The sequence below is a fragment of the Mastomys coucha genome, unplaced genomic scaffold, assembly GCF_008632895.1.
Source record: "Mastomys coucha isolate ucsf_1 unplaced genomic scaffold, UCSF_Mcou_1 pScaffold13, whole genome shotgun sequence".
Taxonomy (NCBI): Eukaryota; Metazoa; Chordata; class Mammalia; order Rodentia; family Muridae; genus Mastomys; species Mastomys coucha.
The window spans coordinates 13,259,176-13,283,936 of record NW_022196895.1 but is presented as its reverse complement, the minus strand read 5'-3'; the positions used below and the strand labels follow the sequence as shown (position 1 = coordinate 13,283,936).

General features: G+C 39.4%; 1 protein-coding gene across 1 annotated transcript in view; it reads left to right on the top strand.

Moving 5' to 3' along the window:
• Window positions 1-24,761, top strand: part of Cdh2 (cadherin 2) — a 215,198-nt gene that overhangs the window by 141,086 nt on the left and 49,351 nt on the right. Inside the window, exons 3-6 of the mRNA XM_031365043.1 lie at window positions 14,802-15,028; window positions 16,689-16,835; window positions 18,738-18,893; window positions 21,697-21,841. Coding sequence (XP_031220903.1) covers window positions 14,802-15,028; window positions 16,689-16,835; window positions 18,738-18,893; window positions 21,697-21,841 — 675 coding nt within the window. The remainder of the gene's footprint in view (window positions 1-14,801; window positions 15,029-16,688; window positions 16,836-18,737; window positions 18,894-21,696; window positions 21,842-24,761) is intronic.

Genomic DNA, 24,761 nt, shown 5'->3' with positions numbered 1-24,761 from the left:
CTCTTTTGTTTCTTCATTGTGTTTTTGGACTCATTTCTTCACATCCATCACTCCCTTTATTACATGCTTCTAGAAGTTAATAACTGGATGTTGGTTTGAGAAAAGATTAAGAGCCAAAGAGGGGTCTTAACAGGTAAAAGTTCTTTGTGTTCTTTGGACCAGACAATCTGAGTAAGGCCTCCTGCACCCCAGCCCAGAGCAGCGAGAGACAATTACCTTCTGAATGTCATCTTCTGACCCTCATAAGTGTGGCAGCACACACATGCATGCATGCATGCACACAGAAATTCACGCACTATAACTTACTTAAAACTTTATAAAGGTCTTAATGTGTTGTTCTATAATGTTAACATTGCAGAGGCTTTCAGGCAAGAGAATACAGTTCAGATGAGTTGGCTTATTGTATCCAGTCCTGGGGACTGGCTAAGGACATTACTCTAGCTAACGTGATTTACTGTACCTAACACGTACCGACTGGGCAATGTTACATGGGAAGCAGATTACCTATGGGTGGGGTGCTTGCCTTGCATTAACAAAGATGCGTGCATGTGTGTTTCAGTGTAATATGGAATCTGCTTATCACTGTAACACTTAAAGATGCCTGAGGTACTAATTCATATACCTGAAAGCCACGCTCACTGCCAGGACAGCGATAGGGTGTGGAGATGGCCATAATGCTATCAGGCAGTAGTTCTCAACCTGGATATCACAACCTCTTTGGAGGTTACATGTCAGATATTTACATTACGACTCATAACAGTATAAAAATTACAATTATAAAGTAATAATGAAATAATTTATGGTTGGGGTCACCACCACATGAGGAACTGTATTAAAGGGTCACAACATTAGGGAGATTGAAAACCATTTCTCTAGGCTATGGCACATAATCCCATTCACACTAATGTAATGAAGGGCACAGTCATATCTCCAAGGGAAAGTGTCACCCCAGCAATGAGGAGAGGACTTACAATCACCAGGAGAAGCACTAGACTTTTGAAGTATCAGCTTTTGAAATTGCAAATGAAGACATGCTGATTCTTCTGTGTTCTCTCTCTCTCTCTCTCTCTCTCTCTCTATATATATATATATATATATATATATATATATATATATATATATATATATATATATATATATATATGTATATATATATATATATATCTTTCTCTTTCTCCCTCTCCCACCAAGTGATGACATAAATGCTGTTATAGGATACAATATTAAATTTAATAAACATTTTATAGTTTCTAAATATAATTAATATAACTGGCATTGCAAAGGACATGACTTATGCATGTTAAATCATATCATTTAAAATAAGCTTTGGTGATGATGGTAGTAACATAGTAGATATTTGATTCCAGCTCTTGTAGTGTAGTGTAGATGACAAGCCAATAGCTTCCTGTGTCTGAGTTACACTGGAATAACTTGAGTGTCTATTATGTGTTGGAACAATGCATTCTGGTATCACAGACACTTCCTAGAATGTATGCAATAATTCTTTCGAGACCTAGAAGGAGGGAAACACAGATGAACACAAAAATATACTATGAGGCTGTACTTTTCTAGGCTAGTTGATGTTTCTTAGGTAATAGTTCTCAATGCATTAATAAATTTATATTCAGATTTTGATGTTTTATTTAAGATTACACATTTTATTTTTACTACTTAAGTTCGGTTAACAGTTTAGGTGTTTTATATAATTACTTTGAATAACTTCACTGCCTTGATGAAGTAAAGAGTATTATTTACAAATTTGTTCTGGAATTTATTAATTAAACACTTAATATATGTATACATATTATAATTATATATAATTACACACACAAACACACACACACATATATATATATATATATATATATATATATATATATATATTGATAATGTTCAGAAAGCAGAGGCACCTTTAACTGTAACAGCCCTGCAGTTACTTTTGTTAAATATTTATACTTGGCTCTGAAAAATCCACCTTACCAAAGTCCTTCTAGCACCTGGAGAGCCCATGTATTTTTTTGGTAGATTAGTAGTAGAAATTGGGAATTTGGCTTCTAAGATGAGTTTTATATTATGACAGATTTTCAAAGGCTCTATTGTAGAATTGGTAGTTGTATTAGTCAGGGTTCTCTGGAGTCACAGAACATATGGTAGTCTCTATGTAGCAAAGGAATTTGTTGATGACTTACAGTCTGTAGTCCAACTCCCAACAATGGTCAGCAGCAGCTGTGAATGAAAGTCCAAGGATCTAGCAGTTGAGTTGCTCAGTCCTACAAGGCAAGCAGGCAAAGCAGAGAGAGAGGCCTTCCTTCTTCCAATGTCCTTATGCCGGTGTCCAGCAAAAGGTGTGGCCCAGATTAAAGGTGTGTGCCTTTAATCCCAGATGACCTTGAACTCAGAGATCTTCCTATCTGGAATTCATAGCCACTATGCCTCAAGGTCTCCATGCGGAGATCCATGTCAGAAAGTTGTATCTCTTAGCCTCAAGATTAGGGCCACAGGTGAACCTTCCAATTCTGGATGGTAGTTCATTCCACGTACAGTCAAGTTGACAGCCAGGAACAGCCACTACAGTAGTTCTTCATATAGAATCACACTTTTTCTCTTACGGGCAAGTGAAGAAATACCCATTGATTTCTAACTTCACTGTTGGCATGCGATGATTTTTTTCCCCCAGTGGCTTTTGCTTCTGGCTAATATGATGTCCTTTTACAGTTTCCTAATAAGCACTTTGTTCTTTAGTCTCGTTCTTTTATCCATGCTTCATGAAATACATAATAATTTATTGGTCCTTGTACCTATGAGTGCTGCACTCTGGGCACACATTTACTCTTAACTGTGTCCTTGTCACGTGTTGAGGCCACACTGTTGAAATTGATTGAGACTTAGGCTTGGTTTGGTTTGATTTGGTTTCCTTTGTGTATTTTCTTCTGGTGGTGTATTTCAAGACAGTCACCTAGCTGAACACTGAAAGATTTTTACATATGTGTAGCTTGATTCTGTCCCCAAAGGAGCGTCATCTGATTTCATGGCATTAGGAAGTTGTAGAGAGGAGCATCAATGAAGCCAAGCGTTATGCTGAGCATCTTTTGAGTCATTAAGAAGCATAGAAAGGAGAGGGCAGTATTCTGATGCATTTCTGGGTGTTTAAGACACCAAGGGGTATGCATAACATCATTAGACTATCAGAAACCTACATTCCATATTTCAACCTCAATTATTTCTGTAATGTCTGTGCCTCTGTTGTGATTTTTTTCAACTTCCTTCATCAGAACACAGCGGGTCCCCACTCTCTTTTTATACACTTTTTTACTTGTATATAGATGTAATTTAATATTACATGACCTGCCTTAGCTGAGAAAAAAAGAAAAATTAAGCTTTTTCTAACAGATTTTGTCACATTTTAGGACATGACAATAATTTTCTAATACTTTCTTCTGGTGGAGAACTATCAGGATGTTTAGAAGTTGTTAAATATTTAACTTTTTGTGTTCTACCTACCATGGGCATGGTATTCTTATTTCATTTCATTCTTATTTCATTCTTATGATGTGGTGGACTAGCGTGGATTACAACAGTAGTCCTGTAAATTTCGCGAGCTCTGTCACCTATACAGATTTTTCATCCTTGCACAGTTACATGAGTGTGCTGTGACTCTGCCACTCCTCACAGGATGGATGCTAGCTCCCTCATTCCTGGTTCGACTCTGTCATACCGCTATTTGACACGTTCTTTCACAATTGTAACAGAGGGGAACAGGGCAGCAATTTCTAAATAACCCTGCTGGAAAGAGATATCTGTCAGGCCAACTCAAGAGAGGCGTGTGTTATCATCCCACAAGGGTGGGCTGCTATGGAAATCATGGATCATTGTTGCAGCACTGTGGAGAAACTTGTCACCCACACTACCTGGAATGCCACCCCGGGAACCAGAACCTGCCTTGACTGTTTTGCTGTTAGTTGTGTATATCTGTGTAGCTGTGTGTGCATGAGTGCGGTGCCTGCAGAGGCCAGGCATGGCATTTTGTCTCCTGGAGCTGGAGGTACATGGCCATCCTGAACAACCCAAGGTGAGTTCATCATGCTCTTGACCACTTGAGCTGTAACTCCAGGTCTTCACTGTATACTTAGAGCAGGTCTGTTATGGGAGGCAGGCAGCAGAAGTGCCTCTCTACTGAACAGCACTGCCTCTCCCCCACCGTGCTCAGCAAGAAACACTTTGTTTTTAAATTTAATTTAATTTAATTTAATTCTTTTGGTTTTTTTGTTTTTTTTTCAAGACAGGGTTTCTTTGTATAGCCCTGGCTAACCTGGAACTCGGTAGACCAGGCTGGCCTTGAACTTAGAAATCTGCTGCCTCTGCCTTCCAAGTGCTGGGATTAAAGGCATGCACCACCACTCCCTGGCAGCAAGGAACACTTTATGCTGAGAGAGCAACTCTTGAGTTGCTTATTTTTAAACTTTTAATTTAACTTTTTATGGTAATTATTGTGTGTATGTATGTGTGTACATGCACATACATATGGTGTGTATGTGAGACAGATGTGTGGACGTTGGAGGTTGGTTTTCTCCTTCCCATATAGACTCTTGGACTTAAACTTGGATGGGCAGGCCTGGTAGCAAGAACCTGTATCATGCATGTACAAGCCCCAGATGATCTCTAGGTGGTAGGGAAGGACTGTATCTCAGGTTGTGAATATCCTAAGGAGAACAGTGTATTCTTGCCCTATCAACTCTGCCATCTCTGTATGGCTCTTAGAAAGCTCTCTGCAATAGCAGCCACTTACATTTTCCAAAGATGGTACTACAATTTCTTAGTTGCTTCAGACCACAGTTGCCTTTTGATCAAATCCCCTCTACCCTCTCATGGTCTAGAGGGAGGTAAATGAACAGTACAGGGCAAAGGCATACTTCACTAGTCTTGCTGTCTGAGAAAACTAGAGCCTTGGATTTCTTTCTTGGCCTCCCCTGGGAGGTTGACAAATTAGAGCGTGGACGGACGTTGTTGAATGTGCAGCATGACTCAAACACAGCATGTGCGAGCCCTACGATGGGTTATCAGCATATCACCGCCTCTCTGCAATTTTAAGCTTCACTCAAGCCAGGTTCCTAGCTTTTTGATAAAGCTGTTTATTGTGCAGCAGTATTACTTGATAAGTGAAGTTTAATGGCTTTACTCATTAGAATCCTGTCCCTAGAGAATAAGACACGGGCGAGGCAATAGAATAATGATCTCAAGTTGGTTTTCAGCTGCCCTTAGACAGTCTAGAAACATTAACCATTTTATTATAAAAGAGCTGAATTTATATTTTAATGCTCCTTTATGGCCATCTCCGAAGCCTTCTTGCAATTGAGAAGTTTTATTTCCTACCTTTCATGTCCACACACATGGATGAGATATACATATTTGCAGATCTGCATGTAGAGAACAGAGGTCCAACATCTTCCTCTGTTTCTCTCCACCCTATTTTTAAAACCAGGTTCTCTCATTGATCCTGCTGTTGACTACTGACTAGACACAGTGGCCACTGAGCTCTAGGATTTTGCTGCTGTCCCCCTAGCTCTGGGGTTATAGGCTCTTGCTGTGACAGCTGACCTTTACATGGTTTTTAAGGATTCAAATTCACATCGTGTTCCTTCACAATAACCACTTTACCAACTGAGCCTTCTATCTAGCCCATTCGACTGTGTTTTAAGCAAGACCTATGTGTGCCAATTCCAAGGCATGTCCTTCATATAGCATCTTCCACTGCAGAACTTGCTGGTGGAGGTGGAACCAAGCCTTCTCAGTTTCCCCACCAACTCCTTCAAGGAAAGACGATCGCTACTTTAGTATCAATGTGTTCCTATTAATATTTCAACTTAATTTATTTTGAGTTTAATTGTGCACCACTTTTTTTATGAGCACATATAATCCACTCTTTAGTTCTGAAGCAAGTTGTGCATGAGTTTCATCATCTGATTGTTTTGGCTTTTGGAATAATTAATTTGGCTCATTTTGATTCCTTATCACTTGCATTTTCCCTCTCTTCATTTGGTTTTATTCTTCTCTTCCTATGGTACTTTTTGATTAACAATTAGTCCCATTAAAATCTCTTGTGCATGAAAGTTTGCTCATTAATTTCAATTCCACATAGATTTATAAGAAAACAGGAAACTAACTGGTTGCCCTTTGTGCAGTAGTAGGGGTTTGAGATTCCCTGTAACTGATATACATCAGACTACCCACGTTACCCTGGAGGACTCCCCACCCCTAATCGTGTGTTTGGATGGTATTCACTGGAGATTTATGGCAGAGAGCTTTTCTCTTGGAAATGTAACTAAGACGCCTAGCATTTGGAGCACCTGAAGGAACTTAATTGAAGCTGCTAAGGCCTGTAAAAAAACATTACACAGAGAGAGCACACAGTTTTGAAGCAGAAATCCAGCTTTCAGAAAAGGATCGAGTTGACTTGTGATACTTAGGTGGTGTTATGTTTTAAATCCTGGGGAGAAATTATTAAGCCCAGTAGAAGGATAGCCGTGAGTGCTTCAAGTATGCTTTTCTCAGTGTTCTGAAGCCCTCAGGGAAAAGCCTTTGAAAACCATAAGGGACGCTGGCATTAAGTTTGGTGAGAAAAAGAAGGATTGCGAAATTAAATAAACTCATCCCTTGTGACCTATGACAGGACAGGGCTTCCTGGTATTTGAAGAAAAAGATAAACACCGCACTGTCCCTTGCCAACACAACACTTTTGTTGATGACGTTTTCCTTGGTGTCAATGTATAACTTGATATTTCAGTCATAAAACTTGTTACAAAAAAGGGTATCTCATAAACATAGCCTCCAAGGACCATTTGAGGTCTTTGTTTTTGTTTTGTTTTGTTTTTTAAATATTTCTTTTTGGAAGATTTGCATGAATTAAGCGTATTAAATTTTATTTAATGTATTGCATAAGACCTATGTTTTGTTTTTCTTTGCATAGTTTTACATTTAAAAACATATACTGAGCTTTCCCAGCAAATGATCCGTGGTCATTCCTAAAGCGTCTCTAACTTACTGTTTTGTGCATACATCTATGCAGACAACTGGTAAATTCTTCAAAGGCTACTCTAGTATAAGAAAAAAAAAAACATTTCTCAAGATAACCTTTTGGGGTGACAAGATCAAGCTGAAAGGGACTTCATACTTATGAGGAGACCTGTCTCTTGGAAAGCATTCTGCCTTGCTTTGCAAGCTATGTAGTATTCAAACACTGCAAGATGGAGAGGTGACGGCTCCACCCAGTTTCCCTCCTCAGGTCTCCATTCACAGATACACAGTTCATTAATACCCAGTGCTCTCTGCCTGTGCAGGGAAGTTCAGTATGTTCCTGGTTTTGTCTGAGCACTTCTGTGAAATTAACACTTTAAGATAATGTTTGAAGGAGCTGTCAGAAAATGTTTTCAAGTCAAATAATGTGCCTATTTTTAAAATAATAGAATTTCAAGTTTATTTCATTTGTCTAATGAAATATCATAGCCTTCACTTAGAATCAGTGTCTTGCTTTCCTGATAGACCTTCAAGAATGGCAATTAAAGTAGGAAAAAAAAAACTAATGAACATTTAAAAAACATATTTAAGCATAAAAATATTTAGGAATATTTTCCTATAATTGCTTCTAAATATAGTGTGATGTTTTTTCTTGAGTGAAAACTGTAAACCACATGTGAATATTAGTACATTTGTATTTATGTAGGATGGTTAACTGCTAATACATTTAGTAGGAATAATCTGTGTTTTCCTGTTAATGTTCTATATGAATATTATGGCTTTATGGGTAACATTAACGTGACGCGCTATTTGAAGGGAAAAAGACGCACTTTAAATAATTATATCCCCAGTATTTACTTTTATATAAATCTGGTTAGCAGAACTCTATGTAGTCTCCATGTTATATATGAAATTATACATTTTGTTGCATTTTCTTGCTTAGTGTTCTGATGTGTGTAGCAACACACGTCTGTGTGCCAACTTGTTTTATGTTTGATTAGTCCTGAGTGCAAAACCTGTACTTTCATTTATTTATTTTTCTAAATAAATGCATTTATTTACTTTCCTTTCATACTTCAACCCCAGTTTCTAGTGTTGTCTGAGCACTTAAGTAAAATTAATATTTTAATATAGTGGACCTGTCAAAAGAAGTTTTCAAATCAAATCCTTTGATTGTAAAATAATAGAACTTTAATTTTGTTTGATTTATCTAATAAAATGTTATGACTTTCATCAAAGAGTAACTTGGTATTATGTAAGTAGTTGATGAGTTATATTCTCCAGCTCCTAATGGTGCCAAATTGATACACTTCACTGGAATGTCAGGAAGGTTTTAGGGTCTTTCACAACTATCCTTGCCTGGGATGTTTCTTATAATGTGAAAAGTTAGGCCATTGTCTTTAAGAAAGCTTTTGTTAAAAATAAATTAAACGAGAGGCTGGCAAGATGGCTCAACAGTGAAGAAAGCTACCCGGTCTTGCCAAGGACTTTATTCAGTTCCCAGCACACACACACTGGGTGGCTAGCACACACCTGTAAGTTGGCCTCTGGGAGATCTGATGCCTCCAACCTTCTTGGGTGTGTCTACTCCAGTGCACAAATCTCTTCTGAGCTTTGCTTGAAAAGCTCAGAAATGGACTGTGCGCATGTCATTAAAATAATAAAAATAAAGCCTCTAACAGTAAAACCAACTCCTTGTATCAGTTCCATGCTCTCAGAATATACATAGATACCCAGCTTTCTCCACAATGTCCCCTACTAGTAGCACCCCCGCATCAGTGTGACACCTTTTTTTATCATCAGTAGATCAACAATGGCATTATGGTATTAACTGGAGTGCATAAATTACAATAAGGTTCATTATAAGTTTTGAACTTCTGTGAGTTTTGACAAAATCATGATGTTTTTCACCCACCCCAAATATGTGAGAATGTTTCACTCCTAAAATTTAAGATAAATGTTGCATCACATTTTCTGAAAGTTGTATATTGAAGTGTGGTAAAAATTCCTTCATGTTTTGAAAACATAAGTAAAAATTCTCTTTCATTATTTTATCTATCTACAAATCATAAGAAAATTATCTTACAAGAGCAAAATAACTCCTTGTAGATGGATGGATAGATTGACAGATAGACAGATACACATTTATCATAATATATATATGTATGTATATATCTCTCCAATCCCTTCATCCTCATAGGTAAACTTTAATCCTAATTTATTAATTAAACCTATCTCCGGACTATTTTTTTGAAATGATTTTTGCTGGTTCTATTTTTGTTTATATGCCCCTCAATTTTTGAGAAGCATAACTATAAGTAAACATAATTTATTATTTATAATTAAAAATATAAATATCATAGTGGGCAAAGTGTCTCTATGTAGCTCTGACTTTTTGAGAACTTCCTCTGACCAGGCTGGCCTCTAGCTCACAGAACCCAGTGATCTGCCTGACTCTGCCATCTGAGTGCTGATATTAAAGGCATGTGCCACCAAGCCTGGCACTTTTCTACTATTAATGATACAGTTTCTGTACAAATATAGCCATCTCATGTAAATTTCCTGTCTTGGTCCTAGCACATTGTCAAGTGGGAGAAAATCTCCCTTAGCTGCATCCAGCCCCTAGGCAAAGATGACAACAGGCACTGAACACTGACTAGGTGGCAACAAATGAAATTCACACATTTCCCCTAGAAATGAGGTGGATTTTAATTTGTACGACTTAAAATAACACAACATGGCTAAAGCTGATGAGCAGGGTGAGCCAGAGACTGAACTGGATCTACTGGGGAGAACCTTTTCCATTGAAATTTATTCATTACTTTTCATTGAGATGTTAATTTTTGTACTGATTGAACGCACAAAATTATATGGCACAATGCATGTTTTAAACAGGTTGTGCATAAAACGATGTATATATGATATATAGACATGTCGGTATGAGTGTATTCATGAATTTGTGTATATGTACTTGACAAACGCATGTGTGAAAGTATATCCAAATTCAATGTCAAGCCTTTCCCTCTCCCTCTCCCTCTCCCTCTCCCTCTCCCTCTCCCTCTCCCTTTCCCTCTCCCTCTCCCTCTCTTTCTCCCTCTCCCTCTCAATGTGTCCTTCTCCTTCCACCTTTACTGTTTTGAGACAGGGTTTCTTCACTGATCTGAATGTTGACAATGGGACTAGACCAGCTGGCTAGCTGACTAGCTAGTCAGGGACCTACCTGTCTCCATCCTTTAACCACAAGGGTTACAAGCACTAGTTGGGCATCATGCTCAGCTGTGGGATGTTTACATGACTTGCACCAAATCATCCCTAAATATGTATATTTCATTACTTCTGAATGGGGCTGGAGATGCTTAACAGTGCCTGAGACCCAGGGTTCAGTCCCCAGTACAAACAAACAAACAAAAAAATAGATCAACAAACATAAATGATAGGCAGAAGTTGTCTTTGTGTGATATTCAACTAAATGAGAACTAGCATATGTTTCTAATAATAACATCTATTAAGCTGATTCACAAGGGCAACACTTTAGAAGCGGGGACTAGAACAACTGGCTCACCTTCAATTACTGACCGTTCTCACCCAACCCGCGCCAAATCACTTGTTCCAGGATCAGTTCTCAGAGAGCAACCTCTTCTCACTCAGAGAATAGACACAATTTTCTTCCTTACAAATATACTCTATTTCAAAGGTGTTCTTTCCAATTGGAAACATGTTGGCATCAGAATCCAACTAAGGAATGGAATGCCAGATTACCCCAGTGGGCTCCCATGGTCAAGTCTGTGAATTCCCCATGTCTGCCTGCTCACACCCTTTCCCCTCCAGCTCCTGGCTCTGTAGGACCTTGGGGCAATATCTTGAGTTATTTACATCTTAATCTCTACGAGTCCCTAGGAACCCTGCTTACTTGATTCTGTGGGCAGAGTTGGCTTGGCGTCCTTGACCCCTTTGGTTCCTACACTTCTTCCTCAGTGGAACTAGGAGAGAGTGAAAGAAATAGAAGAAGGAAGAGTAGGGTAATCTATTGTATGAGAGAAGGGCAGAGAAAAAAAGAGTTACTTTTTAAAATCTTATTTGCCATGGGACTCTCAGAGCTCTAAATTTGCCATTATTTTCTTCACCAGTTTTACTGGGCTTCTTTGTCATCTAATTGTATTGTTTATTAAATTGTTTAAGTTTGGGTGGCTTAACTCATGAGATTCTGTTAGACCTTTTTTTGAGAAATGACTGGCGTCATAGACACATGGCAAGGATGGAGTTCTCCTGCACATCTGTAGAGCAGGAATAATGAGTCTCATGTCACAAGTTTACTGTTAAGGTCAAAATATACTTGATGTATGCGGATCTGTCTTCATGTGGTTTGGGTTTCTCCCAATCTCCACATCTCCTGTGGATGCCAGAGCTTGGTATCAGATTTCTCCTTCAGTCACCTCCTACCTCATTCTTTTGAGGCAGGGTCTCCACTGAGCCCGGAGTTCATAGTGGCAGTTGGATTGGCTGCTGACCAGTGAGTTCCAGGGGTTCTTCTCTCTCTACCTCCATGGTACTAGGATCGCAGACATGAACCTCTGCACCCAGCATTTTAAATTAACACCCATAATCCAAACTCAGACCCTTGTGCTTGCACAATAAGTCCATTAGCCCCCTTTAGCCCAATTTTAACTCTACTTCACAATGCTTCACTGTCAACAAAATATAATCCTAATTACTACTGCCACCAACTTAAATCTGAATACTTACTACAGGTTTTTTGAAGGCCTTGGATTTGTAAATTGGTCATTGGCTTTTGATGTGGGGCTTTGATATAGCACCCTTTGTACAGAGATTCTCTATGATGCCAGTCCTTTTTCTTTCTTTTTATCTTCATCTTTTAAAAGTGTGGTAATGTTTTCATAGATACTTATAAGCACTTATATCATTCTCATCCCAGTTAGTTGTCACAGCAGCCTGAGAAGTGAGGCCTCAGTTTCCCAGCTCCAGAAACAAGGTCCTGATCACAAGTACAATTTGAACTCTTTTGGGAGAATAAAAGATTTATATATTGAAAAAATAAACAAAATAAAAAAAAACCTAAGAACCCCTATCAAAAAACTAAAAATTTACTGTCTTTTTAAAGAAAGAAGTCATAGTCATGGGACACCATTAAGAAATAAAGTGTATTTATTAGAATGTTTGTTATAATGAGCACAGTATTAATGAATCTTTTGTATAAAATTTGCATTACAAATTCAGAGCGAAGACATAGGTAGACACATACATACAATTTAAAAGCAAAATACAAAAATGTCACAGGTGACATATAAAGGGATAAAATTACACAGGCTTAGTGCTGGGTAACCTGCAACTAGAAAAGACGACACAGGACACAGGTGCAGTGATCCAGATGTGTCTTGGATAGAAGATGCATGATGCTATGTCAAAATGCGGTAGGAAATGCAGGGGAGACTAGATATTTCTGAGCAAACTGAAATTTCATGAATTCCTTTTTGTGATATCAAAAAAGCTACTTCTGTTAATAAAAAGATGACATAATTCTAACATCTTGGCTTCTCAGCGAGGTTCCAAAAACAATTTTAGTTTTCCATTTGTTGTCTTCACCTTACAAAGAAGAAATAAGAAAATGCCATTATTCTCCAGAAAATACTTTAGTCAAATGTAAGATTGTAGTACCCAAGTGTACTTGGGGATATTTACAGTCCAAAGATCAGTGTTACATGTTAACATGATTTAGTTGCAGATACCACTTTTATTTTTACTTTTAATGACTGAATTTGAAGGATGATATATATGTGGCGGTATGTGAAAAATTATATATTCAGTAGTTAAAGTATTTTATTACATCTAGGAAGGGAAATGAGTGAGTGTGTGTGGACCTTGGCGATCATCCTTACTTGTCGCCGTGAATTAATGTGAATGGAACTGAAAGGACCATTTTCCCTTGGTGTCTGAGACAAAGGACTTCTCAAACTGGGTTCCAGTGTTCTGGATGTAGGGCTAGAAAATCAAGAGTTCAGGGTCATTGTCTGCTACACAATTCAGTTGTAGGTAGCCTGAGTTATAGGAGACTCAGTGTCTAAAACCCAAATATGAACAAGGGAGAGAAGTTTTTCCTCGTGTCCTTGGGAAACATAAAAGTTACCTACGAGTACACTTCGTACCACGAGCATATCTATTACTTGCCAGTTGTGTCACATATAGTCATGACCAGATTGCAGCATTAGTTCTCTGGGAAATGAAAACCACCTTATGTGTGATGACTTCCCTTGCCATTCCCATGCAGCATTTCTTCAGAAAGATGGAGAGTGCACAGCAAAGGAAATAATCTACCTTAGAGGCTGTCCTGAACATTCCCAGTTGTAAATGTGGGAATCTAACTTTCAGTATCTGAGACGCATGCTGATTGGCACTGTGTTAGGCAATGCTGACTCCCCCCATCCTATTTTCAAGTCAACCCAATTATTAGTGGTATGAATAACCCACTGAAACCCTTATGATCCTCCTCCTTAAGCATTGACTTATTTCTCATTTAAATCTTCTAAGATGCATGTTTATTTCATTTGGTGAGAATTTACATAAAGAATACAAAAGTTCATAAGCACCCTGGGGGACAGAAATGATCAGTTTTGCTTTTTTTTCTTTGTTTTATTTTTGTTTGTTTGTTGTTTTGTTTTGTTTTTTGCTTTTCCTTCTGAGTTTCTAGGACACATTATGGGTATTGATGAAGATGCCTAGAATTTCCTTCCTTCAAGTGTTTATCTAAGGTCCTATGGCAAGAAGGGTGCAGGGTTGTTACAACTGAGAAACCCAGCCTTCAATGCCTCTCCAGTTGAGTGCGAGGCTCAGCTGTGAAACTGTTGGTAGAACTCCAGTTGGTGTGTGAGAAAGACCAGCAGTAGCATGTCCTGAGGGAAGATGAGAGCTTAGAGGGGACAGGAACCAATACCTGCACAAGAGGGCAATGTTGAAATCAGGAGCACGTGATGGTCCCATGTCTAAGAGATAGTGGTGGAAGGAGAGACTTAAACAAGATGTTCAGTCATACCTTGGTTCAATCATGCCTTCTTTTCTGAGGGGAATTTGGTCCAGGACACTCAAGTCCAAGGATGTTCAAGTTTCTGCCATGTACGTGACCTACTGTTTCCTCACAGGAAACCTAGACATACCCTCCTGCACACTCTATCCTTAGATTATGAAATCCTTAGCAGAATGTGCATGCTCTGGCCATAGTTTCACTTTCATGTTTATGAAAGACAAAGAGGTAAAAAGGCCTGTACCTATCCAGTCCTTCAGGGTAAATGTAACTCTGTTTTCTTCAGTCTCCCTGCTGTGGGGTAAGGTTGGTATATTCTTCTTCATATGCATAACCTGAAGTTAGAACTCACCTTAGACTGTTGGATGAGGATAAGCATCCCAGTGTCTTAGAGATGGCTCAGCTAGTGAAGTGCTTGCTACCCATGAAAGCAGGAGAGGACACAAGTGTGATCTCCCATGTAGGAATCCCAGGAATAATAATGTATACTTCTCACGTTAGGACCAAGAAGGCAGAGGCAGGCAGATCCCTAGGGTTGGCTGGCTCCTGAAGAATGAATGGCACACAAGCGTGAACTCAGTGCTTCACATCTGTGGGCACTCGGGCCAGTTACACACATGCCCAGGAACGTGTGCACATTCACAGGGTGAAAACACAGTTTCTGTGATTTCTGGCTGCTGTGTTCTATAAATTTAACATGTTATGGCATGAACTATGCTCACCTTCGTAATAACTGGCCGCTTGTACTCTCTTCCAGTGAAATTCAGCAACTGCAATAGAAAAAGGAAAGTTCAGTATGAAAGCAGCGAGCCAGCAGATTTCAAGGTGGATGAGGACGGCACAGTGTATGCTGTGAGAAGCTTCCCTCTCACTGCAGAGCAGGCAAAGTTCCTGATATACGCCCAAGACAAAGAAACCCAGGAAAAGTGGCAGGTAGCTGTAAACCTGAGCCTGGAGCCAGCCCTGGCTGAGGAGCCGATGAAGGTATGGTACCCAGATCCAGCTTTGACAACTAGATTTATGATTCTAACTGAATATGGGTTTAATTATGACCCTATAAATGGGGGGCCAGTGTTTCCATTGTTGTCAACTTCAGTATCTTTAGCAGTGCCTGGTTGTGTCTCTAACGTAAGAGTCTGAGTCTATTTCAAGCAACCAGAATTGCCCTAGAGACGTTTGTTTATATTTTGTGATTTATAATTTAATTTGAGTTAGGAGTCATTTCTGTTACGTTTCTGAGATGCTTTACAAGCTGTTGAGTGTAACCACAAAATAAACCCATCTTGGGAAGATGTCATCAGTCAAGTTTATTAGGTAGGAGGTGCAGGTCTGCAGTGGGGACAGCAAAGTGTTTCTGGCAACAAGGGTTGAGCTTTGTCTTATGTTTTCACAAGAGCAAATTGGGGAGCATGAAATATTCATCCTGCTGCAGATTTTGAGGAGTGATATGCTCTCTCTCATGAAAGCTGTTGTGAGCCATGGTGAAATAAATAAAGTGTTTCCAACAGAGACCCATTCAGCTCAGCAAATGTTTATTGAGCACTTATTCTGTGAAAATACCTACATAAGAATTTTGAATGAAATAGAACCATGACTTCCTAAGTCCTATGTTGTTGATAAATACCAAGTTCTTTGTCTTTGTTCAAACTAAGATTCAATGACATACCCGTATGTACTTTGAAGGCCATAACTTTGAACTCTAACCATTATGTTTTGAGTACTATGGTTACAGATAACAACACAGGCCATCATGGTATTTAATTGTAAAAGTGATGTGCATATACATATTCAAATATGAATGAATATACTAAAAAGGCATTGCTTTTTTTCTTATACTAGTGTTGAGGTTTCAAATCATGTAAAATACAATGTATTAAGCCATTAACTGCTGAAAGGCCTCCAGCCACTTGAGTGATATACAAAGTGGGAAGCTGGTACCTAATGGGGTGAAAAGATGTGTGTGCTGTTGTTGGTTCTCCGTGTTCCAGCAAACTGTCCAGGATGTTTGCACAGAGACAGCACGGCCTAATGGCTAAAATGTCCACAGACGTTGAGAGAAACAGAAGAAAATGTTGACACATAGCAGAGATTAATGCCTAGTGTGAAAAGTGGGTCATTTACTGCATCCATCACAGCTGACATAGGTTTAGAATAATTACAGCATTAATTCTGTGGGATTTAATAGGGTCATAAATATTTGAGACATTCTTTAGCGGTATGTATTAAACTTCTCTTGGAATTCAAATTATATCTCAGCACATCAAGATCTGAATTTAATGTACAGTAGGCACATTACCTGAACTGTGGTCTAAACTAATGAGAAATATATAAAAGGGTGCTATTAAACTTGGTTTAATATTAACTACTCTCTAGGATGGTTTATAGAAACTGCAAATAGTTTACTCAACTGGACTATATAATAAATTGTTTCTAATTCAATTTCCAATGAGTAGTGCAACCCAAATTCTTCATAACACTTTTCTGTTATTGAACTAGGACACAGGGAAAGGGCCTCCTGAGGTTACTCTTTTTGTTCATAGTACGCTGTGGATCCTACACACATAGGTATCCATTAATATTGATGTGATCTTAGAGAGTGTACTTCCTAGTCCTCAGGAATGTCTTCTTGTATTTTAATGCAAAGGAACCACATGAAATTGAAGAAATAGTATTCCCTAGACAACTCGCCAAGCACAGTGGAGCTCTACAAAGGCAGAAGAGAGACTGGGTGATCCCGCCAATCAACTTGCCAGAAAACTCCAGAGGACCCTTTCCTCAAGAGCTTGTCAGAGTAAGAGGCTGTCGTGGCAATTTTTTTTTTCATGGCAAGCCAACATTAGACATTGTTTTGCCTAATTTTTGTTGTTGTTGTTGTTTTTAAGTAGAGTTTACAGTTGAATTTGTGTGAGTGGAATTTCTCCCATGTAGTAAGAATCCTTTCCTTTGTCGTCTCTTGGATTATTTATACACATAGCTCTCCTAGGTCCAGGGCATTCAATGATAGGCCTTTTGTGAATTCATGAGCCATAACACCATCCCATCCCTCCCCTTCCACCTCTCACTATTGAAATGCTACTCATAATCAGGACTTTCCATGTTGATCTCTGCCCTCTAAAGATAGTTTGGGACAGAAGGAAAAGAATAAAGGGCAATCATTGCTAAACCTGCCAGCACCAAGTGCACTTGAGAGTCTCTTTTTAAGAGGAAAAATGACCTCTGATACCATTAACAGAATCCCTGGGGCAGTGCAAAACCGGAACCTTTCAAATCTGAGAAGAGAAAATTTTGAAGTTACTTATACTGCATACCATCTGACTATCTGATATGGGAAAAAAATAAGCAAAATCTACAGGGTAGTATTTATTTAAAAGTACAATATTATGAAATCATCATATTCTCATTTATTAAAATGCAAATGTTTCTATGGTTATTTTAGTACTCCAATGTACCAAAGGCTTACATTTGAGCCTTTTAAATAAGTCACTTATTTGGATTATATATTACATCCTATTATGCATTATAATTCAATTTAAGAATGCACAGAACACCAGATAGAGGTGCTTTTTATCAACCCTTATTTCATGAGGGTTGATAAAATAAGACTGAAAAACAGAATTTTGCCCTATGTTAAGAACTCTCTCTAGATCAAATGGATGGATTAATTTCATTTACCTAGTGCATAAAGATCTGTATTTATTACTGCTCAACCTACCCTTTCTCGGTCTCTGCCTTTTTTCCATTTTCCATCTCTGTAACCTGCTCTGCTCTGACATCTTTCCTTTTGTTTGGAGTATAAAATACACCCAGAGAACCTCTCTTTGATGCTTTGTTAGGAAGGAGAATTGTAGCCTTCATTACCACCTGAAAACCATGTAGGAAGCTTTAGTTGCACTGAGTCAGTACAATGGAAGCAAAGAAATCTAATGTGCAGGCCTGTCCCCAACCACAGAGTCCCACAGAAGGTTATTTTAAGCTGTGGCTAGATAATTATTATTACTTCTTACCATTTCTGATGTGTGAAGATACCTCGTTTTATATTAAATTAGAAACGTGTTACTGGGTTGTAAATATTTTACCTTGGCAATTTTGTCTAAGTAGACAATGCTAAATTTTGACATTTTGAATGACACGCAGCTAGTGTTCCTTTAGGTGAAAAGGTTACCCCAAGTCTTCCTGGGGATAGGTAACGTCTTTTCTTAAGTCCGTCATCAAGAGTCAAAGAATGGGCTTGGGAGATGGCTCAGTCACGGAGTGCTTTCCACACAGCATGCACACCTGAGTTCAGATTCCCATCAGAGACCTCAGTCCTGGGGACTCAGAAACAAGAAACTCTGGGTCATGCTGGCTAGCCCAGCTACATGAATCAGGGAACTCCAGCTGCACTGAGAGACCCTGTCTCAAAAAACAAGGTGGAAAGCAACTGCACTTGCCTTGCACCAACTTGCTCATGCAATACATACAACACACACACACACACACACACACACACACACACACACACACACACACACACACACACGCCAGAGAAGAGGAAGAGAGATAGGGGGCAGGAAAGAATTAAAAAGAGGAAGGGATGCTCTGGAAGACGTCAGTGATGTTCTGAGAGGGATGAAGCGAACTTTGGAATTGTGGTATATCCCCAAACAACTCTGCCCATGTTTTCTGCTTATGTAATTGTTTTCTTCATCCTCAGATCAGGTCTGATAGAGATAAAAACCTGTCCCTGAGGTACAGTGTCACTGGGCCAGGAGCTGACCAGCCTCCAACAGGCATCTTCATTATCAACCCCATCTCAGGACAGCTGTCAGTCACAAAGCCTCTGGATCGAGAGCTGATAGCCCGGTTTCACGTAAGTTTCCATCTGCTGAGTCTGTGTTCATGCTCCTTGTCATATGTATATGTGTAGTCTGATGACTCTAACGCTGAGGTTTAACACCAGAAATGTATCTGTAGGCTTTTTGCTTCCTTTAATAAGCACGTGTTTCAGTCAGGCAGTTAAAGCAAGCTTTATTTTGTACTGGCTAGGAAGATGGTCACCGTCCAGGTCCATGCCCAGGATTCCCAGAGAGTGGCACTGAATTAAGTCAGTCAGGTGCCTATAAAGGCCAAACTCGCAAGGCTACATACTTTCCATATTCGTCCAGCATAATATCCTGACATACTGAAAGAGTTAAATTTGAGACTTGTGCTGGCTAATGAGAAAATTACAGGTTTGAAAAAAAACCACAGTGGACCAAGGCCGAATATGTCCAAATAAGCCTGGGCAAAAGCAAACTGTTACTAACAGGCCAAAAAGATATAGAAGAGAAAACATGCAAGGATGTGCCTGGGCAGACACTGAGTAGTAGGCCATCTGGTCCTCTTAGATATGGTTTAAGGTCGGATGCTCTGTTGACTCAGATTAACACCAACCTTAGGAATTTTCCACTCTGTTCTGTATGTAATATAGTTAATATTTGAACTAGCCAATCATGTATAACTATGCTGATTCCTTTGTTCCCCCAGACCTTTTTCCTATATAAACCCCTAACCCCTGAGCCTCGTGGTTGATTCCACTATCTCCCGTGTGAGATAGGTGTGGAGTTGGCCGAGAGAGCCCCGAAATTAAACTGCCTCATGTTTTTACATCAACAACAACAAAAAAAATAAGCAAGTGTTTATAGAATTGGTGCATTGCTATAAAACAAGCAATACCAAAATGACAAGAAAGAAATGGAACGGCCTTCAACATCATTGCTGTTGACATTCCAGTACTTGCCGTCAGACGCGCACCTGAGGGAACCCATGGGACCTGGTCTGTGCGGACAGGATCAGAGCAGCCATGTGTACATATCCATGTGACAGTCATTGGAGGAGGGCGTAGTGTTGTAATCACAAGCTCATTTGTATTTTACTCCTTTTAGATTGTGTCTTTTTTATTTCTTTCTGTTATAAAGATTTGTTTCAATATGGGTGCCCCAGCTTAGTCTTTCCATATTTCCTCCATTCTATTGTTCAGGGACATCAGGTACTTCATTTGTGCATTCTACGATTCCTTTTTAGAAGATATATGACATAAATTACAGCTCTGGAGAGACATTGATCAAGGCCTTCCCTAACCTAAGAACTCATGTTCTCAGGTTCTATCATGTTTGCATGTCATATGTCAATACTTTACCTCCATGGAGGGATTTCAGGAGGAAGGATCTAGACGGAGCCTGTGAGCCCAATACCATGGCCCACATTGGCTCCTCCTGCCATGCATCATCACTGCCATTAAACCTTTCCTAGGCATAATGTTTCCAGACTCTCACTTACTTTGTGCAGCAACAACTTTTAAACTTCTGTACTTGCACAAGCCTTTAGAAATCTTGGTCTCTTACCACTATAGAAGATTCCCCCAGAACTAAACAGACAAGTGTAGAAGTTGAATGTTTTCAGTTGTGTAACTCAGAACTTACTCATTACCTTGTTTAATTTACAAGCCCATCATTTTGAAATTCATGAGTGAAACTGGAATGAGGTAGTACATAACACTCCACTTACTCTATTGATGATCAGAAACACACCAGTGTGTTTTTCTTTGACTTCTCTCCATCTAAGATCCTGTGATTGAAATTCAGAAAATAAACATATTCATCCAAGACTGGAGTGAATTGTTCTATAAATGCTTGCTATGTATGCATTCAAAGCAACACCAGGAAAATGGAATTAATTACAGAATTGCAAGTATTTAGAGTCATTAAGCTTCATTATTTTACATAACTATAATTAAATTTCAGTATTAAGAATTTGTTAATGGAATATATCGTGTTAAATAAATCAGGAGCAAAATATCTCTAAAAAGGATTAAAAAGCTGTAATAAAAATTATATTGTGTTATGTGTTTAGTAACCTAGAAATCAAAAGGATATGTTGATGCTACTCTAACTGGATAAGAACATACTCTTAAGTAACCAACAGCACCAGAGATTACAGGGAAACTGTAAAATACTGTGAAAGTATTCTAGTTAAAAAGGAACAGTACAGAGAAATAGTGCATAGTCTTTGATAGGGATGTAGTACATGTTTGCTGGGAGAAAACATTAGAAAGACATTTAGACCCAAGTAGATTAGTGACTGTATGTGTATGTGGAGAAAAACAACATACAATTTCTCAAAGATGACCAATGATACCATCCCCTAAGGTTATGGTGAGGAATGTCTTATACATGCATTTTTCATGTGTCTAAAAAGCCTTAAAATTTAAAAACTTCTGTGTAAGTTTCCTGTGTACCTGTAATTTTCCAGATCATTTCCTGTTCTCTTCATGTGCATCTACTGACACTGCTGTATTAGACAAAAGGCTATTTTAGATTTGGACACAGCTGGCTCTGGACCAGGGCTCTGTCCACCAAGAGCAATGTGGCAATCACAAGTCCTTTGGTGCTCTGTATGTGTTCCGTATGTGGATCAAAGCAGTTAAAAGCTGTGCACTAAGCCCTAGGCCTTGCCGAGAGGAAAGGTGGCTTCCTCTACTACATCTCCCCTCAGAGCTCAGGCTACCTCCATTTGGGAGAGGAACCATAGCAGCTTTTGCATAGATGTCCTCAGAATGCTCTTCTTACTGTGGAAGCGTGATGAGCACATGTAACAGATTGTTAAATGCCTCTGCTCTCTGGTTGCTTTTGCAGTTGAGGGCACATGCGGTGGACATCAATGGCAATCAAGTGGAGAACCCCATTGACATTGTCATCAATGTTATTGACATGAATGATAACAGACCTGAGTTTCTGCACCAGGTTTGGAATGGGTCCGTTCCAGAGGGATCAAAGCCTGGTAAGTTAGAATATTACTGTGGTCATGACTTGAAGAAATGTTACATGAGAGCCGTTGAAGTAGCCTGGTTGGTAGAATACTCACCTAGCAAACACGCAGTCCTGGGTTTGGTCTGTAATACTGTGTAAGAAGGGGGACTGGGCATGATGACCCACACTTACACCCCATGTGGTCAGGAGGTGGAAGCAGTAGGATGAGAAATTCAGGGTTATTCTTAGCTACGTATTGAATTCAAGGCCAACCTGGGCTACCAAATATACTTCTTTAAAAAGAAAAAATGTTTTTAACTGACACTGTTATAGCAGTAAGGAAAGGAGACATCCTGTATGAGATAGCAATAAGGAAAATTCTGTATGCCTTTTAATTTATTTGGCATTCAATATGCCTTTGGAGCAAAAGGAAGCAAGTTGGGGAAAAAAAACAAAACAGATTGAAGACTGAAACAACAGCATCTCTCTACATCCACATGATTTTCACCTTGTTTGAAAATGAAGAGACTATGGAATCTATAGTAGCCTTCCCTTGCTTCGTAGCTGACATAGTGAGAACTGCTTGAGAGTGGCTTTCAATCTGAAGAATACAGACTCCCTTACAGGACACAGAGAAACAGCAAAATCCAACACTAAGCCTTAAAGCTACTTAGTGTTCCTGTTACCAGGCAGTGAAGCCCCAAGCATGGCAGGGCTGGTGACAGCTGTGACACACTGGGTGTTTACTTCCAGAGTGCCCCCGCCATGTCCTCCACAACCCTCTTTCAGCTCACATAAGGAAGGTAGCCTGGCCTTGAGGCTGCACTTGCAGAAAGCCTCTTGCCTTTGTGAAGTGGTGTTTGACTGGCGTCTTAGATTCTTGTACTAAAAACATTCCAGTCACAGAACAGCCAGGCCAGGGAGGCCTATTCAATCTGAAAACCTAGCAGACCAGGCACTTAGTAAGGGCATGAAAAAGGAAATATTTGGCCAGCTGGTCAGATTTAATGTTTTGAGATATTCAATTATTCTATTACATAAAATACCAATATTTAAAACTGCACTCCATAGGACCTTGAGCCTCTCTACCAATATCTATAGTGCTCTAGTGTATCACTAATCTGTGGAAAGAAGCAAGTCTGCCTTAAACTCTAGGTCCCTGTGTATCTTCATAGAAAAAGAGAGGCATGTGGGGGCTCGGTCCTCTGTGGCTCCTTCAGACACATTGTCAGACAAGATGACCTCCACTCTTACTCATTTTCAAATACAGTAAAACAAAAATAGATCTTTATTAAAGTGGATCTTGTATGGGCTTGGGAGGTGGCTCGGAAGTTTTAGGCACTTGCTACCAAGTCTGAAGGTCCTGAGCTTAAGCCTTGGGAATCATTTGGTAGAAAGAGAAAACTGACTCCTACAAGTTGTCCTCTGATCTTCACATGCATACTGTGATACACTCATAAATACATAAATAAACAAACAAATAATAAAAATGTCTCTCATGCAAATATCCTACATATAAAGAAACTTTGGGCATTTGACCACAGATGTTTTGCTATTATGTATCATTTTCCTATGTGATTGTTTCAAACTTTACATAATACACTGCTTCACAGGCTTTGTTAGAAATAAGCTTTTCAGGCTGTATTTACTGTATATCTGACCAGGAGTTTCCAGTTAAGCATCTCATGAATGAACGCCTCTGAGTGGCCACTGTGAGGAAAGCTATCTCCAGGCTATTCTTCCTGTGCTTTGGAAGCACTCTGGTGGGCAGGGCTGGAATATGACATGCCTCTTGACTTAAACTGTGCCATAAGCATTTTGACTCCAAGTTCTGAAATCAGACATTGTGTACGAACAATCTGTTCTTGCTGTAATGTCTGCTTAGCAGGAGCTGTATGCTCTGCTCTGCCCTGGCACTGGCTACAGTGGTAACAGGAGAGTTCCCGCCCTGTGGGAACATCAGATCCAATAGGGGAGAGAGAGAAAGGGAAAGCCAATGAGCTATCATCTATGATATAAGGTTTCCAAAATGAGTAATGGTGCAGATGCTGCGTGATCAGCTGAAGTGTCCTACTGAAAGGGACAAGTTCTGAGAAGACATTTGAATAGTGCAACTAAGACATAGCCAATTCTAGGGTGCAGGGTAACTGGGGTCTTCTCCCATTTCTAAAGTAGACCTAGGCTCTGGGTTTCTTAGAAGACAGAGACAGAACATTTTCTGATTCAATTCTAAATAGATCTTACAAAACAAACTAGTCTAAACAGTGACTGTACTTCTTAACATCTCCATGGGCTGACTGCTTTTCAGATGTAGCTTCTAAAGTACTCTGTGGGTTGAAATCTCCAGGCCGGGAACAGTATTCTTTTCATCTTTGCATCAGTAATGAGGCACATTGTCAAGTCTCTGCCCAATGTAGCAGAGCAGTTCTGCCTAGCATGCTTCCTTCTGACCCAGGGCAATGGAATGGGCCCTGCCCTTTAAAACAGCTCACTGTCAGAAACAGACTTGGGTGTTGGGGAGAACCACTCTTAGAAAGCCTCATGAATGCTACTATGGAACCAGATGACTGGGTAGTCATAAAATATGTTTGCAGTAGCATATGAGTTTCTTGCCTTTGCATTTAAAGTTGGCCATTGAGCCCTTTAGAGGATCATAGAGTAGATTTGTTTTCTAAGTGTGGGAAGAGTGGGTCTATAAATATGTGTATTTTAAAATTTCTTTTGACATTTCGATTATCTTTATTATGATGACATGTGGGACTTAAGGGTGTGCACATGCAGACCAGTGCATATCACTTTTTAAGAACAGCCCATATTATTTTTTTTTGGTTAGAATCTTTCATTGGTACTGGTTAGGCTAGGCTGGCCTGGCTGGGCAGCAAACCCTAGGAATCTAACTGTGTTCATCTCCACAGCACTGGGATTACAAGCATGCACCTTCTGTAACGGGC